We start from the raw sequence: 18,527 nt of genomic DNA, 5'->3' as shown, positions 1-18,527 counted from the left end.
GACTCTTATATAAGCTCTTGGAAGCAACTGATAGAAACTAGGTTATCTATGCTGGGAATTGAAATTGTGGAATTAGAGTTGGAGGGGGCTTGGCGAGAGCTGGAATGGTAATATTGGATTATTGTCGAAGGCTTTCACAGTCAGAGTTCATCAGTTCTTGTAGGTTATCTGGGCTGTGTGACCGTGGTCTTGGTATTTTCTTTCCTGATGTTTTGCCAGTAGCTGTGGCAGGCATCTTCAGAGGAGTAACACTGAAGGACAGTGTCTCTCAGTGTCAAGTGTGTAGGAAGAGTAATATATAGTCAGAAAGGGGTTGGGTTTGAGCTGAATCATTGTCCTGAAAAAAGTATCAAAGGTAATGTGCTAACCATTGTCCTATAACCGTGTTGGCGAACCTATGGCACGTGTGCCGACTCTGGCACGCGTAGCCCTCTCGGCCGGCACGCGCCCGGCCACCTCCACTCAGCCCCCGGGGAAGCAGCCTTCCTTCCCCTTCCCTTCCCCGGCTGGAGGCGCGGGGTCGAGGCGCGGCTTTGCCTGGCCCCGCGCCATGGGCGGTCCGTAGCGACTCTGGATTGGCTCCTCACGCCAGAGGTCGGACTGGGAGGCGCTTCAGAACGGGGGCGGGGACTGCGGGCGAGCCAGGAGCGGTCGCCCTCAGGGCCCGCCTGCCCGCTGCAAAAGGCCCCCGAAGGCCGGGCCGCCACCTGCGGCGCCTCCCCCGCTCGGCCAAGAGGAGCCGCCGCCGCCGCCCCGGTTCTGCCCAGCGCGCAGCCCAGCCGAGCGGCCTACGAAGCGGCGCCGGGGAGCGGGAGCGGCCCGTGCGGTGGGGGGGGGGGCGTGCTGCGGTGGGGGCCGGCGGGACTTGCGCCCAAGCAGCCCCCGGAGCCTCTGGGAGGAGGAGTAAGAAGGCTCCTGGCCCAGCCTGGGCTCCGCTGCAGCTGCCAGAGAAACGCAGCGCAGCACGGCCCTCTCTGAAGCCGCAGCGTGCAGGAACGCTGCGGCCCCTTTAAACCCCCGCTCGCCATCGGCAAGAGGAAGCGGGAGGCGGGAGGGAGGGAGGAAGACGCTTCCCCCAAGCCGGGAAGGCGAAGCGTCCCTGCACGCCGCGCAGCACAGGGGTTGAAACCTCTCTCGCCCGCTGCGGAGGGAGGGAGGGAGGGAAAGAGGGAGGGGGGAAGAAGAAGAAAAAGCCAGTCGCTCCCTCCCGGGGGCGGAACATGCACGTGGGAGCCGATCAGGTGGAGGACTTTTGTGGACTTGGGTGGGGGGGAGAGGTGGGAAGGCTGAAGCCCGGTCGCAGGGAGCCGGCTGTGTGTGTGTGTGAAGGCTTTTCTCTCTTTTCTTCCTTTTTCTGTCACTCTCCTATTCTTTCTCTCCTGTTTTTCTGTCTCTTTCTCCCCCCTCTTTTTCTCTCTCCTCTTTCTTTCTTTCTTTCTCTCTCTCTCTCTCTCTCTCTCTCTCTCTCTCTCTCTCTCTCTTTCCTTCTTTCCATGCTTCCTTTCTTCCTTCTTTCTGTCCTTCATTCCTTCCTTCCTTCTTTCCTTCCTTCTTTCTGTCCTTCCTTCCTTCCTTCCTTCTTTCTGTCCTTCTTTCTTCCCTTCCTTCCTCCTTTCCTTCTTTCTGTCCTTCATTCCTTCCTTCCTTCCTTCTTTCCTTCCTTCTTTCTGTCCTTCATTCCTTCCTTCCTTCTTTCTGTCCTTCTTTCTTCCCTTCCTTCCTCCTTTCCTTCTTTCTGTCCTTCATTCCTTCCTTCCTTCTTTCCTTCCTTCTTTCTGTCCTTCATTCTTTCCTTCCTTCTTTCCTTCCTTCTTTCTGTCCTTCATTCCTTCATTCCTTCCTTCCTTCTTTCCTTCCTTCTTTCTGTCCTTCATTCCTTCCTTCCTTCCTTCTTTCTGTCCTTCCTTCCTTATTTCCTTCCTTCCTTCCTTCTTTCCTTCCCTGCAGATCGACTGCAGGCTGCAAGCTGCGCCCCCCTGGCACCTTGGTTGCCTGGGCCCACCGCTGGCTGCCCTCCCACCTGGGAGGAGGGGGAAGACCTGGGGGAGCTGAGGCACCCTCCAAGCCTTCTCTGCATAGCCTCCCCTAAGGTTGCCAACCTCCAGGTGGTGGCTGGAGATCTCCTGCTATTACAACTGATCTCCAGCCAATAGAGATCAGTTCCCCTGGAGAAAATGGCCACTTTGGCCATTGGGCTCTATGGCTGTGCAGTCTTCCTCCCCAAACCCCGCCCTCCTCAGGCTTCACCCCCAAAACCTCCCGCCAGTGGTGAAGAGGACCTGGCAACCCTAGCTTCCCACACACACACACACCAGGAGATCTCTACGCCCGGTATGGCCTTCGAAAGACGTTATAAATATGCAAATGGCCCTTGGCAGAAAAAAGGTTCACCACCCCTGTTCTAAACTAAAACCTCAGTATTCAGGTTAAATTGCCGCATTGGCACTCGGCGATAAATAAGTGGGTTTTGGGTAGCAGTTTGGGCACTCGGTCTCTAAAAGGTTCGCCATCACTGTCCTATAAGTATCAAGATCATGTGCTAATGAGGGTGTGGTATGTTAATGTGGAACCATTGTATCCTGAAGTGATCTGTTAACATGTGGATTAGCTTTGGATTCCACATGTTAACAGATCACTTCAGGATAAATGGTTCCACATTAACATACCACACCCTCATTAGCACATTATCTTGATACTTACAGGACAATGATTAGCACATTACCTTTGATACTTTGCAGGACAATGACTCAGCTCAAACCCAACCCCCTTCTGACTATATATTACTCTTCCTTCACACATGACACTGAGACACTGTCCTTCAGTATTATTCCTCTGAAGATGCCTGCCACAGCTGCTGGCGAAATGTCAGGAAAGAAAATACCAAGACCACGGTCACACAACCCGGATAACCTACTAGAACTGTAATATTGGATTGTTTATAAGATTTGGATTTTCTAAACTCATAGTAGATCACAGAGTTTGTTGTACTTACTGGGGATATTCCTACTCCAGAAGGTTGCCTGGCCACCAGCGGGGGGATGGGGGGGGGGTAGGGATGCCAAAACCAGGTTGGGAAACTCCTGGAGATTTGAGAATGGAGCCTGGGGAGGACAGGGGCCTCATTGGGGTACAATGCCATAGTCCACCCTCCAAAGCATCCATTTTCTCCAGGGGAACTGATCTTGGTCAGGAGATGAGCTGTAATTCTAGGGGATTTCCAGGTCCCACCTGGAGGCTGGCATCCCTACCCAGAAGTCTTCCATTCTACATTAAGCAATTGGCTGTATTCCTTGAGGGTTTCCCATCCAATTACTAGCCAGGGTCAGGGCTGAGTGTGTGTGACTGGCCCAAGGTCACCCAGCAAGCTTCTATGAAGCGAGTGGGGATTTGAACCTGCGTTTCTCAGGTCCTAGTCCAACAGCTTAACCCCAAAACCACACTGGCTTTCTAAATTAATATGTTGGGGGAGTATAAATTTCCCCCAAAATAAATATGTGCTGTCTGCACAACTACCTACCCCCTCCTTGGCGGTGACAGCAGCCAGGATCTAGTGCAGTCCTGGCAACAGTGGCAGCCAGCCGCACTGGACCTGTTCAACAGCAGCACTGATTGGGGGGAAGCCAAGCTGTGCTGGGCCCAGCAGCACATGTGGCAGCAATTGGTGTGTGTGTGTGTGTGTGTGTGTGGAGAAGCTGCTGCAGCGGGCACGGCAGCAGAGGCTGCAAGCCATACCCGCCCCACTGACAGCACTGCCGGAGTGGAAGCTGCAGTAGGCCAGGTGGCAGAGGCTTTGAGCAAAGCCAGGCCCAGTGGTAATGATAAGGGGATAGAGAAAGCCACAGAAGGAAAGGCCAAGAGCAGTGCCGAGCATGCCACCAGTGACTTGGGCAGTGGCCAGGAGGTAAGTAAGATTGGGTGGGTTAGAAAGCCTCAGTGGACTCACAGACAGCAATGAGGGGAGGGAACAAGAGCTACAGCGGCCAGCAACGGGGCGATTAATATTGGAGGAGAGAATCCCCCATGGGTATTGCAGATCTCCATTTGTATATTCTAATAGTCAAGTGTTGGCCAATCTGCAGATCCAGAGATCAGACCCACAATGACAGAAAGGAGATTTTTCTCCAAACTTGGGGGGGACCCCCCAGGTATACAGAAAAATCGGAAGTCTTTAAAATACATTGGAGAGGTTTAAATCACCCCAAAAACAATAACACTGTCTGTGCACATGCAGATGTTGTCGTTTTCAATACATTTATGGTTAAAAGTATAGATAATTGAAAACCTGCAGCATTGATTTAAACTAATGGTTTTAGGCTTCAAATTTGAGCCTGCATGGGAAAGAATAAGTAGTTTGTGTTTGCGAGATGGGATGGCATTTGAAAAACCACATAGCAAGATCAGATGTTCCCAGGCACTGGATGATCATTTGAAGTCTGGGAATGTAGCCAAAACAAAACTGTCAAGGTTGCTGATAGCAGATATAGAGAAAAGCACATTTTGGTGGTTGCTTTCAAGTCAAATATGGATGCATTATAAACAAGTCCAATAATAACTTGTTTTGTCTTTTGTGGTCAATAAGCCTTGAAGACAAAAGTGTGAAAACTGGGGATTTGAGAAAATCTATGTTTGGGTGTTATTTGCTATGTCATCTATTTGTCTGACACAAGATCAAGGTTAGGAAAAGATGTTTGTTAAAGGGATATTTTGTCTTTATGTCTTTTGATGTCTAAGAATATTGTAGAATTCTCATAACAATTTTTTACTGATTTTCAAAGCAATTTTAATTGGTTCTCAAAATAATTGACCTCTGGAAGGGTATATAAAGGGATTTAAGATTGTAAAGGGTTAGAGATTCTTCTTCAGGCATGCTTATATGCTGTCTAAGACTTCACAACATGACTCGTTGATGGTATGTATCTTTGGATTTTTACTGTGTTCCTGTATCCAGATCTGTACTAATTTGTTAGAATCTGTTCGATTTTTTCATGTAAGCTCTCATATATTCTACATACACTAGTATGTTTTTTACATTATTTTACTTTATTATTAATATTGAAGCATTTACAAAAATAATAATTTTAATTAAAAGTTGTATCATTGCTTGAGGTGGCCTGTTAAATAAGATAACATATTTTCCAGTGAAATACAAGATATAGAAACTTAGCCACTTATCACAGCAACTGATTGCTTCACAGATAACATACCTGTCCAGATGACTTCCTGATGCAGCAGCTCCTGGGGCCCCCAGCCACTGCAGCTGTCAGAGTAAGGGCAGGCACACTGACCCAACATGAAGTCAAGGTGGGGGTGGGGAGTAAAAGAGATGGGGGAGATTGACAGAAAAGGCAGGGGAATGGGATGCCACTTCCCTGCAAGCTCTTTGCAGGCCCCTGCTTGTCAATATATCTAATTCTCAAGATGGCCTACTCTGTGGATACTTACATCCAGAGATGGGAACAATAAACAGACAAGAGAGACCTTTCTACAAAAAGCTTTTGACAAAGTCCCCCACCAAAGACTGCTAAGCAAACATCATAGTCATGGGATAAGAGGATAAGTCCTCTTATGGATTGAGAGCTGGCTGAAAAATAGGAAGCAGACAGTAGGAATCAATGGTCAGTTCTCACAATGGCGGGATGTGAGCAGTGGGGTGCCTCAGGGATCTGTGTTGGGACCGGTGCTTTTCAACCTGTTCGTCAATGACCTGGAGTTGGGGTCAAACAGTGAAGTAGCCAAGTTTGCTGATGACACCAAATTATTTAGGGTGATTAAAACAAAATCGGACTGTGAAGAGCTCCAGAAGGATCTCTACATACTGGAAGAATGGGCATTAAAATGGCAAATGAAATTCAATGTAAGTGTAAAGTGATGCATATTGGGACAAAAAAATCCCAGCTTCACATATACACTGATGGGATCTGTGCTGGCAGCGACAGACCAATAAAGGGATCTTGGAATGGTAGTGGATAGCTCAATGAAGATGTCAACCCAGTGTGCGGCTGCTGTAAAAAAGGCAAATTCCATGATGGCCATAATTAGACGAGGAATAGAGAATAAAACTGCTGATATCATACTGCCCTTGTACAAACCTATGGTGAGACCACACTTGGAATACTGTGTACAGTTCTGGTCACCACACCTAAAAAAGGATATTATAGAGCTTGAGAAGGTGCAGAAAAGAGCAACCAAAATGATTAGGGGACTAGAGCAACTGTTCTATGGGGAGCGGTTAAGCTTGGAAAGGGCTGTTGAGCTTGGAAAGAAGGTGGTTAAGGGGAGACATGATAGAGGTTTATAAAATTATGCATGGTTTGGAGAGAGTGGACAGGGAGAAGTTTTTCTCCCTCTCCCATACTAGAACGTGGGGTCATCTGCTGAAGCTGGAGGGTGAGAGAGTCAAAACAGATAAAAGGAAGTATTTTTTCACACAACGCAAAGTTAAATTGTGGAACTTCCTGCCCCAGGATGTGGTGATGGCTGCCAGCTTGGAGGGCTTTAAGAGGGGAGTGGACATATTCATGGAGGAAAGGGGTATTCATGGCTATTAGTTAGAATGGATACTAGTCATGCTGCATTCCTATTCTCTCTAGTATCAGAGGAGCATGCCTATTATATTGGGTGCGGTGGAACACAGGCAGGATGGTGCTGCTGCAGTCATCTTGTTTGTGGCTTCTTAGAGGCACCTGGTTGGCCACTGTGTGAACAGACTGCTGGACTTGATGGGCCTTGGTCTGATCCAGCAGGGCCTTTCTTATGTTCTTATGTACAAACCTGAGAAAACCCCCAGGTTAGTAAAAAAAGGATCTGAAACCTAACCCCCCAATAATAGAAGTGAATGCTCTCCCAGTGGCCTTGTAAGGGTTGCGAGGTAACCACAATAGTGTGGCCAATTGTGTCCACAAAGCCTTTGTTTCTCCTCGCTCAAGGCAGGGGAAGGGGAAAGGCCCTTTCCAGAGATGTTTTGGCCTTTGAGGGAGGACTCCCAGGGTCAGGCCAGACAGCAACCACCAGGGAATTTGCCACCATGCAGCTTGCATGGCTGTCCCCAGACTGGCTGCTTGCTACTGTTTAACAGCAGCCACCCCACAAACACCAGTGTAGTGGCTAGGGTTTCAGATGAGGATCTGGGAGACCTAAATTTGAATCCCTACTCTGCCACAGAGGTTCACTGGGTGGCCTTGGGACAGTCACACGCTCAGCCTAACCTACTTCACAGGATTTTTGTGAGGATAAAATGGAGGAAAATTAGCTGCTTTGGTTCCTCATGGAGAGAAACCAAAATGAATATAGCTGAATATGGAAGACAAATAAAAGGTAGGTTGGTGGAAAAGAGAACAGGAAACCGCAAAAGGCGAAGATACATGGGATTCCAGAAGGAGAGAAAGAATAGTGTGTGTGTGGAGATATAGCGGAACCTGTGGTTCCCCCCACAATTCCTTCAAGATTTCACATCATGCAAACTTGGCCCAGCCTGGCAAACTTGCACCTGGACCAGACTTTTCAAGTGGACAGGGTGCTACAGTGAAGGAAGGAGGAAGAGTTGAAGACAGGACAGGGGGCAGATAAAAATCGGTTGGCTAGTGGGTGAGAAGGAACCAGAAGGGGAGAGGCTGGGGGTACTTCCAAGAAAAGAAAAGAGGAAATAGTGGGAGAGAAGAAAATGAGATGCCCTGTTAGTCCTTGCCCCGCCCCCCGCTTGTTGTATGTTGTCATGTTGTGTTCTGCAGCATTATTAATGCATTAACTTTCCATCATCCCAATTTTAAACAGCTATGTAGTTTCATACTTCAGTCTTGAATACTACTTCCTATGGAGTAAACCTGAGATCATGTATCCGATAACTCTGATTGTGTAAGTAGCTAGAGTATTGCGTATTTTGCAAGAATGATGAAGAGATTCCAAACTACATGTTTGCAGAAACAAAGTTTTATTATTTACATAGACAAGTCCATCGTTAGACTTTGTAACTCTTTACATTTCTAGAATATTTACATGATTTCAAGATATTGAGTGATGAACAAAAATTACAAAGGCCATCAAAGCATAGCAAAAAAATATCCATCACTGTGCTTTAAAACTTAGAATCTAAAGTAATGTCAAAGAAATGTAAATTTAGCACCTTCCTCATAACGGTCATGCTATGTTGTTAACATAAGACACTTTTAGAAAGCGGTAGGGATCTCAGATGTGACTGTATCCAGAGGTTGCCAATGACAGCTCATAAGTGTGTCAAAGAGTTCTTCACTTCTCACCATAAATTCTCTGTTCATTCTGTGAACATCTACATGGAGCTGTGGATCTGTTAAAACAAAAAGTGGGTAAGCAAATACCTATTAAGAAAGCTGCTAAGGAAAGCCCAAGGGCTGAATATTATATTTTTAACAAACAGAAAATATTAAATATTTTTGAAATTATGTACAACAGTTTAAATAGAGAAACTCAAAAATACTGAAAGTAACTCTTGGTCCTTTCCAAATGAAGAGTGGTCTAGCTGTATGTACATCTCTTATCAAAACTATTACTTTTTTTTTATGCTGAAGGAAACAGCTGCTGTCTTCTACTTCTTAATGTGTCCTTCATGTTTTTTAATGATCCACAGGAAAAGTTTTTTCTTGACATTGGCCACAACTGAGAGATTTAGGTGCATACCAAAAACACTTGCCAAGAAACTTTAATGCAGCAATAGTCCTCTTACCACATATTATTACTAACTACCTCTGAAATATAACGTAAGTATGAAAAATAGTTGTCCTTAGTTGTACAGAACTGCAGTTCAAGAAACAAGCTAAGATATGGTTTTCTGAGTTGTGTGGCCATTTTTTATACTGACCCTTAAATGTGGGAACTTGTAGATTAATGGACAAATTATGCAGTGAACACAGGAAAGTAGAGGGAGCAGTATAAAACAGTATTTCGATGTTATATTAATGTTCAATTCTATACTATATTTAAGAAGTATTCTGCAATCCTATGCTACACACCCTCAACCTATTCTTAATACGTCCATCTTTGTTAATCTTCATATAACTCTGGGTTGGCTATCATAAAGCAAAAGTTCAAAGGCTTTTGTAGACTACTACTTTTTCAAGAGGTGCCCCCAATGCAACAACATGAACATAATACTCCACAGTAGCACTATTCATAGTAAAAAAATTACCTTCTGTTATTAAATCATCATTCATAACCATTGCAGAAGTCTCCTGAAAGAAGCACAAAACATGTCAATTCTCTTTAAAAAAAAAACTAATTTTTAAAGGAAGGTCTAGATCCCCAGGCCCTTCTTGGTATATAACTTGTGATTTAACTCAACTAAACTGGGTAGCGTTTGGAATCTTATTGTAATAAAAGATGCAGAAGCCAACCGTTTAAAAACATTTATCGACTTTAAATTTTTATTTAACAAAATCTGCTAAAATAAATTGAATAACTGAATTTCACAGCAATAACTAAATTATTCGACTGTCATTCTATACACGCTTACTTGGGACTAAGTCCCGAGACTAACTTCCAGGCAAACATAAAGTGGATCAGGTTGGAAGGACCTTACACTATTATGATAATTTAGAATTAGGGCACTGAGCTCCAGAGTTTCTACCTGTTATTTCAGTGCTTCCCTTTAAAACATTAGTACAGGTTTTAATGTAAACATTAAAAACCAGACAGTGGTCATGTTTAAGACCTACAACCAGACTCCTTACTCCAGACCGTGAAAAACACCTTGATTTTAAATTTGTACCTGAAATACAGCTGGATTCATAGATTGCTGTCCCATATTTCCAGTCTGTTGCATCCTGTCATAAGCATAACTGTAGTTGTAGTCACCATAATCAGCGTAGTCTCCATATTCAGGATAGTCACCATATTCTGGGTAGTCACCATAGCGGTTACCAAAACGGGGACCAAAGCGCTCAGCATAACGTTCAGGAAGATGGTCACCAAACTGCTCAGGGTAGCGGTCTGGAAAACGTTCAGCAAAACGATTGCCTCGATCGAAACGGTCAAGGCGTTCATAGCGATCAAAGCGTTCATTTCTGTCATAATTATACTGGCGATAGTAGTTCTGATAGTCTTGGTAATAGTCATTATAGCTATATGGCTGGTACCGCTGAAATTCTGCTTTCAATCTGAAAAACAGGATGGAAAAGGTAAGCAAACATTTACTACAGACTAAGCATCTAGAATTGTCAAAACACAAGACCTGCCTATCAGTGTTTCCCCAAAATGGGAAATATTCATGTTTATAATTAACTGCCACTCAGAGGTGTATTTGAAGGCTCTCAATAACCAATTTTAGCAGTAATTACTGACTTTCAGTATCCACGCAAGCTCTGGGCACGTGCAGAGAGCTTGCTGAAGAGGCAAGATCAGAGAAAGGCAGAAATAAAACTCAAGGGGCTTCTACAAACCATGCACACTGTGCATGACCAACTCATCCCAGGGTTCTGTATTCATGGCAGGAGACATGAGGACAGTCTTTTCTACCACTTCATGACTGTCTTTGAAGAAGCAGCACATCACTACTCTCCCCTTTTCTTGAATGTGACATGGAAATGACTGTGCTGAGTTGTGGCCATTTAGAATGAGTTATAATATCAGCTAGGACTTGAGAGATCTGTGTTCAAGTCCTCCCTCAACTAGAAAGCTTACTAGATATCTTTGGATCAGTCACTCTCTCTCAACCTAACCAACTTTATGAAGATGCTATGGGGAAAAATGGTGGAGAGAACCACATACACTGCCCTGAACTCTTTGGAGAGGGCAGAATAAAAGTTCGACAGGGTCCAATAGGATGTACAATTTATACAGACTGAATCAACATAGACAGGAACGTAAACATAAAAGATTGTTCCTGAAGAATTACAGATATGCCTTGCTTTATATAACTGTATACCACAGAAATACAGGAATTTTGCCGTACGCAAACTACATGGATAAGTATACAGCAATTATTACATACAGAAGATTTTATTGTTGCTGTAAAAACACAGAACAGGAGACTTTGTTTAGGATATCCATTTGCCACATTCTCCAAAGGATGCTTAATCAATCTTTGCTTAGCTGATCAGAGACTGACTACAAATGTAAAAGAACCCACAGTATTTGTTCTGCTCTATTTTTTGTGGATCTTAGTACTGCAGAAAGCGAAGAGGAAGAAATAACTAAATGGATACCATATCCACAAACACCAAAAGGTCGGCCTGTCATTTGTTCGTAAGTACAAAACTTGTTTCTTAGATAGCAGATGAGTAACTATTAGATGGTGCCACCAAAAACTAAAAGGGGGGAAAGTCAGATACAAGAACTGGACATACACAGATCAATTTTAAGTGTGATGATTTCCCACTAGATCAACACAAAACAAAGTGAGGAAATTCAAGTACCATCATCCTTTGCTAGTGATATTTTAAGTTTTAGAAGTGGCAGCAGGACAAGCCTAAAAGTAAGGTGATATAAATCAGAAGATCTTAACATTTATGAGCAGCTTATTACCTTTTAGAAATTCCTAAAGTCAACCGGATTCGCTTCCCACCCAGACCAGGTGCATTCTGACAATCTTGCAAGGCTCTCATCATATCACCTTCATCAGAAAACCTGACAAAGCCATAACCCCTAGATAATTGACACACACACAACTTTAGTTAAAACCAGCCAAAAAAACCCCCCCAAAACATATTAACTTGCCATCAAGTTTAGCATGCTAGCAGATCAAGCTTACCATTTGTTTTCTGTGCCCTTTTAAGAAATATCTGAACAGTAAAATGAACTGGGAGCTCATACTCAGATTTACTCCTCAAACCCTGTACCAGCATGAGCTATAGAAATACTGGCCCTCTAAATCAGTGTATTTTCCACAGTGAAGTGCTACCTACTGATACTAGAACAAACTTGGTGGCGTGACGTAACACCCTTAAACATTTGTCAGTGCCACACTAGTAAACATCCACTGCAGTATAACTGTGCCCTAATATACTAAAATTTGACCTCTCATCTTTTACTCCTCTTCTTGAATTTAGTACTGGTTAACACGCCTTCCTTTCCCCATTATATTCAATTTGTTCATTGCAGGTTCTTTTATATTCAATTTGTTCATTGCTGGTTCTTTAAGAATGTTATATTATGTGAACATGTTTCAACTCTACACCTCCATCTTTTCTTTGAAGTCACAAAGGCCTGCAAAAGTACAATACAAGCCTTATGTGACCAATAACTCATCCCTAACAATACTTAAACATATAACATTATGGTTCACAAGACATCCTTGAAACAGTGGGTCTGTATGCATCTGCTCACTGGCACACTTAGGACCAGGTCATTAAATGACTTATAAAAATCAGTACCTTACTAGAATTCCCAAAAACTCAAGTAGGCTTCTTTATACAGTTGTACGCAGTTGCAAAGTATCAATTCTAATATGTTCTCTCACAAACCTCAAAAGTTTTATTTTTAATTAGTACAGGAGATTGAATACGATCTCATCTATGCTCTCTCCTCTCCTGCGCCACAACACATTGAACTCCTCCTCATCCAGCCATGCTGGGACCAACAAAGAAATTTTCCTGTAGGGTTCATTCTGCTTCCCTTAGGTTTCTCCCTTAGAATCCTAACACCTTCTATGGGCTTACGTGGTCCTGCTGTATATTCTAGTGAGTCACAAGACTTGTAGCCAAGACAAAAGTGAACACTGCTAGTCTAGTTATCTTCAGTCACCCTTGTGAAGGCTTAAACCATTTGTCTCTTGATATAAAGAGACTCGCTATGATACATTTACAGAACCCGTTGTAAACTAGCATTAATTACTAACATTTTAAATTTGCAGTGATTACCTGGAGTATCCTAGCAGATCTGTTGCCACTTTACAGTCTACACAGGAGGGGTACCTTTTGAAAAAGTAGTCATAGAGCAAGAAATCATCCACTTCAGGAGTTATCTCTCCTACAAATATTGCAAATTCTGGCCTGGAAAATTCCGTCGGCCTGGAAAATTCCGTCGCCCTAACAAATTCTTGTCTAGGAAATTCTGGCCTAGAAAGAGGGGGGAAAATACACACATCAGTCTTGCTATAATACAACCCTCAGGGCCCTGTATCCACTAGGTTACCTTCCATAGTGAACCACTCAAATACCTACCTAGGTTTGATCCAGCCAATACTTGTTTGTCCTTGTCCATGGTGCATTCACTGGCACCATGCACAGAAGAAAACACTGTCTTTGATCATGTTTCAGCAACCATCCTCAAACCACTCATTCTGAAAATCTACTTTGGACAAAATTGTATGAGGGCTGCTGTCGTAGTATGAGCCACAGTTATCAACTAACTACCCAAGCCATAAACGCTGCCTAATCTGTTTAGTCCTATGGAAGTTTGCTGAACAAAGTTAATCTAAACGTAAGTGGTCAGCAAACTCACTTGCCATCTGTGCTTTCTCAGTGATTCCCAGCAGCAATCCGCAAAGCAAAGAAACTATGCTCAACATCGGTTTCTTTACTACCACTGTCACCAACACACAGCTTTGCTGCCTACTAAAAACCATGGCCACCACAAACATAACTTAATGGGGAGGTGGAGAACCCATAAAATTATAAGTTGTTTTTCCCCAAATCAGCTAACAGTTCCAGCTATTTGTTATTTCTTCCACTAGGGCGGTATATGAATAATTTAGAGGACTTTAGTTTGTAGGCATCTTTGATGTGATGCAATCTGCTCACCCAAGCACTCAGGACTATACTATGTGAGCTATGAGTGCCGAGGGCTAATATGTTCTAGACCCAACTCTTTCTTCTATGACTTCATTGCATCCATCTCTATTTTCCCAATTAATTATTTTTCTGAAATAGAGGCAAGGAAGAATAGATGGAATTTAATAGAAGTTATCAATAAACCAACAATTACATATCTGATTTAAAAAGCAACCTTCTAAAATATTGCGATAGTTGCTTCAAGCAAAGGAGAAGTCAAGCACTTTTCCTTAAAAAGCAACTAATTATCAGTAACCTTTACTATCAGTGAATGTTAAAAGAAAATACAGTAGCGTGAATAATTTTAGCGTACATTCTCTTCCTATATTTCAGTAGTTAAAAGCTCATCGAAATCTTTAACCTGACAAATAATTTAAGAATATTGGTTCTTGTAGGTTATCCGGGCTGTGTAACCGTGGTCTTGGAATTTTCTTTCCTGACATTTTGCCAGCAACTGTGGCAGGCATCTTCAGAGTAGTAACTCTGAAGATGCCTGCCACAGTTGCTGGCGAAACGTCAGGAAAGAAAATTCCAAGACCACGGTTACACAGCCCGGATAACCTACAAGAACCAATGAACTCTGACTGTGAAAGCCTTCGACAATAATTTAAGAATAGACACAAATTAAAACATTTAACTATTTTTCATAGCTAGTTTTGCTCTAATCACAGACCAGATTGTGTTTTACTCTATGGCAATTTTGAAAAGCAAACTGATTTGGGGAATTGAAGGGTACAAGAAAGTATAATGTGTGAACACTGGTGTAAACCCAGTACAGATCCCAGCTGTGTAAGCTATTATAAATGTTTTCTACTACTGAAGTATGTTTCTTCACTCCCTAGTCACTGGCATGGCTATTGCTGTTTTCGGTATATGTCCTCCAAGGTGAAGATATGATACTGTACATGGGAAAACCTCAAACACCTTAAAGATTAAGAATTCAAAGCACATATTGACACAGAGGAAGGCATAATCAGAAAACCTTCTGGGAAGCAGTGATCAACCCAAGAGGACAGAACGCTCTTGTATGTTCTGGATGTCTACCATCAGATGCATCGTTCTTCATGTGGAGTACAATATTCTTCCAACAGTCCAGGAGCCATTCTCTATTGAAGCCTCTTGCCTGATTATTTTAGATCACATTTGTATCAACTGTGCTTCTGAAAGCTACTAAATATGTTTAGCAGCTCTGTTAGACTTATATTTTAAATTTAGCTACATATTCTATCCATAGAACTTTTCCAAAAGGATTTGTCAGAGTAACCCAATGTGTTGGTTTGGTTAACTTTGCACTATTAGATTTAGAGATTATTATAGGGACAAGAGCCAGCTTTTTTCTTGTCAGTTTTTCAAGGTTTCTTCACCTGCTTGGAATACTAGTAAAATCTGGTCTTCCTGCTCTTGCTTTACTCTTTTTCTTCCGTTTTTTGTGGGGGGATCTCCACCACAGAGGCAGGCTTTCTTTTTTGGCCTTTCCCACTGTATCCTGCTAGAATGAAAAACAGTTATACAGTATTTCATCACAATTAAATGCCTCCCTCCCTCCCCCGATCACCACCTTGGTGATTTCCCCATATTCACCTTTCCCTTGACAGAAGCCTGGGGTCCCATCTCTCCCTCCGCCTCCCATGAGGGAAAGCAGCCTCTGGGGAAAATGCCTGGCAAAAATAACAGAGCCAAAGGATTGTATGAAAAGCCATATTCCCCTGACTTTGTCAAGCTGGCTAAAGGAGTGACTGCTTTTCACGCCAACATTTTGACTCCCTCGGTTTCCTTAAATTTTTAAAAAAGTTAACCTTTAGAGGCTGACCAAGCATGTAGTTTAAGAGTTGCTTTACAACAGGACCCTGTTTAAGCGTTCTGAGACTTGCTCAGAGACACTGTAGCACAAAGAGGCCCTCTATGAATGAGAGGCAGAGCCAGAGCACAAATTTTTACCTAAAAGAGGCCTTGGCCTTCTTCTTGCAAGGAACCCTTCTTCTCCAAGAAGGTTGTCCATACTGCAAGGTGCAAATCACTACCTCAGGACAACTATCAGGGGCAGGACAGAGCCAGGGAGAACTCTTGTCCAGTTTTCATGACAGCAACATGCAACAAAAATGTGGCATTCAAAAAAGGAAGAAGCCAGCAGAGGCTGTTGTATGGCAAGGAAAAGGGAAGTAGGAGGCAGTAGCCAAGGTAACACAAGTAATATCCCTCACCTTAGGGATACAGAAACATTTTCATTACTTACATGGCTAGTGGCATTTCACTTCTAGTGTACCAATGTAGCATCCTAAATAGTGAGTGTTACAGGAAAATCCCACCACAAGAACTCACTCTTAAACAGTGCAGGAAGCAATGCCTCATGATCACCACCCCCACTCCAACACCAATGTGCTTCAGTTTAAGATTTCCAGTGCAGGGGAGAGAAGGCTTGTCAGAAATGTATATGAAGAAAGCATAGGGCAACCCTCACCCCACACCCATACATTGTTTTAAGCCTGACATTTGCCAACAGCTCTGGGCCCCTACCCTCCAGGAGTTAAGGCAGTGGGCTCATCCTCACCAAATGATCTTACCTGGCTAGCCATGGTTAAAAGATATCTTCACAGGAAAGGTAACACCAGCAACTTTCCTTTCTGGTACTCTTTTTTTTTAAAAAAGAGAGGAAAACATGTAAGTTTACATGAAAGATTGACACCCACACATACATTCTTAATTCCAATACTGTAAGTTTAACCTACAGACCTGGCTTTTAAACAAGCTCAAGAGACTTTGGACAAATCCTTTGGCAGCTCATTATTACCTCATTTATACTCCATCTTTCTTCCCAATGGTGACCAAAAGCAGCTTACATAATTCTCCTTCACAACTTCATTTTATCCTAACAACAATCCTGTGAAGCAGGTTAGGCTGAGAGTACCCCATTGTCACCCAGTGAGCTTCCATGGTACAGTCTGAACCTGGGTCTCCCAGACCCTGGCTTGACATTTTTAACCACTGCACCATGCTGACTCTCGTTATGCCATTACTGTGTCAGAAACACATATCAGTACCTCAGAACAGCCCCACATTTTCCCCTTCTGTATTGCGCATGAAATTGCTTTGCTCTGACAATGTCATCATGCCACCTCTACCAGATTCTCTTTTGATTATGGAACATTTTGTCTGATTTCTAATTATTAATCACTAGAAAGTTACTCGCATGTACGTATGAAGCAGGAACAGGCATTCCTACTGCCAGAATGGCAGTGCCCATGGCACCAGCTAGCAAGATCAGTGCTGACACCCCCACTCCACATGGGCATTTCAGTTACTGGCAAACTCAGTCATGCGTGCTTATGGCAGGACTTTTATTGTACAACGATCTTGCCAGCATTCCAATATTATTCTGGCTCATCTTACATAATAACCCATATGTCACCTGCATAAACTGTAGAGAGTACACTAAAGCTGTTACAAAACTGACAAAAATTAGTCTGCTACGCCATTTTCATCTGGTAAGGCATCTACTCTAATAACTCGGTTTCTTCATTTTAGTTTTTGGTTTCTTCATTTTAGTGGTTAAGAGCAGTGGACTCTAATCTGGAGAACTGAGTTTGATTCCCCACTCCTCCACATGAGCAGCGGAGGCTAATCTGGTGAACTGGATGTTTCCCCACTCCTACACATGAAGCCAGCTGGGTGACTGTGGGTTAGTCACACTCTCTCAGTCTCACCTACCTCACAGGGTGTCTGTTGTGGGGAGGGGAAGGTGATTGTAAACCGGTTTGATTCTTCCTTAAGTGGGAGAGAAAGTCAGCATATAAAAACCTACTCTTCTTCTTCTGTAAGAGAACCAACTACCGTATTTTCTTTAATTATTCAAAAAACTAGCATAATGCAACCACCACCAACAAAAAGCTTGGTGGAATTTCATATGGAACAACTGCTGTACCACAAGCTGCTATATTATCACACCAATGCAGTAAAGCAAGCTGTTACCACCGTGCCAAAGACAGCTACGATGAGCAAACATGGTGGGTGTTTTGTTTCTTGAGTACAGATAGCCAGACATTTTTATTTACTCTGGCAAAATATATGTTAGGGGAGCTAGTACACAGCTCCATTTTTAAGATACTGCCAGACACACAATCATTTTTTAAAAAAAGACTTGTTCAGCAGCTACATCTTCAAATTAAATAATTTCACTTTTTGCTGTTTATGCGACTTACCAGTCACTGTGCATGACAAAAACTGCCAAACAAGGAGAACTGAGGCCACAGAAGACGATGAGTACCAAAAAAAGATGCTATCCAATATATTCCTGGTTACAGTTATTAAAACTATTTACTCAATGGTACTTTTGTCCTCCAAGACTGTTCAGCAACCTGTGTTTTCACTGCAATACAAACAAACAAAATGCAAATTAGAGGTGTACAAATCATAATTTATAATGGTGCAACTTATATGGTCCAGGGTGGTGGAGGAAAGCTGTGCTATTTGGTTACTGGTAAAAAGTGTTTGTGTATTGTAACATAAGACACCCAGTAAATTAGGTTCCTCCTTTTAAATACTGTACTTAAATAGCTGTCCTACTGTGAAGACTAATGGGCAAGTAACTACATCTTCCTGGAATCCTTTATAGCAAGGACAGGCAGAAGATTACAGATCATCACTAGCTAATTTGTGATGAAATTACCCAGCACCTTCTGGTTCCTGCAGAAAACATCAGTAAGCAGACCCTGGTCCGATCCATCTAGGTACTTCTTATATTCTTATTACAGAATGCACTACCAGGTTATGTCTTAAGAGAGTCTGAATAAGAAG

General features: G+C 43.1%; 1 protein-coding gene across 4 annotated transcripts; it reads right to left on the bottom strand.

The window, feature by feature from the left end:
• Window positions 1–7,908: 7,908 nt before the first annotated feature.
• LOC130481678 (tRNA selenocysteine 1-associated protein 1-like) lies at window positions 7,909–17,955 on the bottom strand. 4 transcript variants are annotated; one of them, XM_056854435.1, is made up of 9 exons: window positions 17,933–17,955; window positions 16,298–16,365; window positions 15,318–15,394; window positions 15,101–15,225; window positions 12,825–13,022; window positions 11,491–11,610; window positions 9,737–10,124; window positions 9,158–9,200; window positions 7,909–8,299 (listed from the first exon to the last, which is right to left on the bottom strand). In XM_056854435.1, exons 3-9 carry the CDS (start codon window positions 15,345–15,347, stop codon window positions 8,163–8,165), a joined length of 1,041 nt encoding a protein of 346 aa, XP_056710413.1. In that variant the 5' UTR covers window positions 15,348–15,394; window positions 16,298–16,365; window positions 17,933–17,955; the 3' UTR covers window positions 7,909–8,162. The 4 variants fall into 4 exon arrangements, with proteins under 4 accessions (XP_056710413.1, XP_056710414.1, XP_056710415.1 ...); XM_056854436.1 differs by having other exon boundaries at window positions 15,101–15,222; XM_056854437.1 differs by lacking the exons at window positions 15,318–15,394; window positions 17,933–17,955.
• Window positions 17,956–18,527: the final 572 nt, after the last annotated feature.

Source organism: Euleptes europaea, chromosome 8, assembly GCF_029931775.1.
Source record: "Euleptes europaea isolate rEulEur1 chromosome 8, rEulEur1.hap1, whole genome shotgun sequence".
Classification (NCBI taxonomy): Eukaryota; Metazoa; Chordata; class Lepidosauria; order Squamata; family Sphaerodactylidae; genus Euleptes; species Euleptes europaea.
Note: the sequence above shows the minus strand (reverse complement) of the source record. Positions and strands in the feature narration are given on the sequence as shown.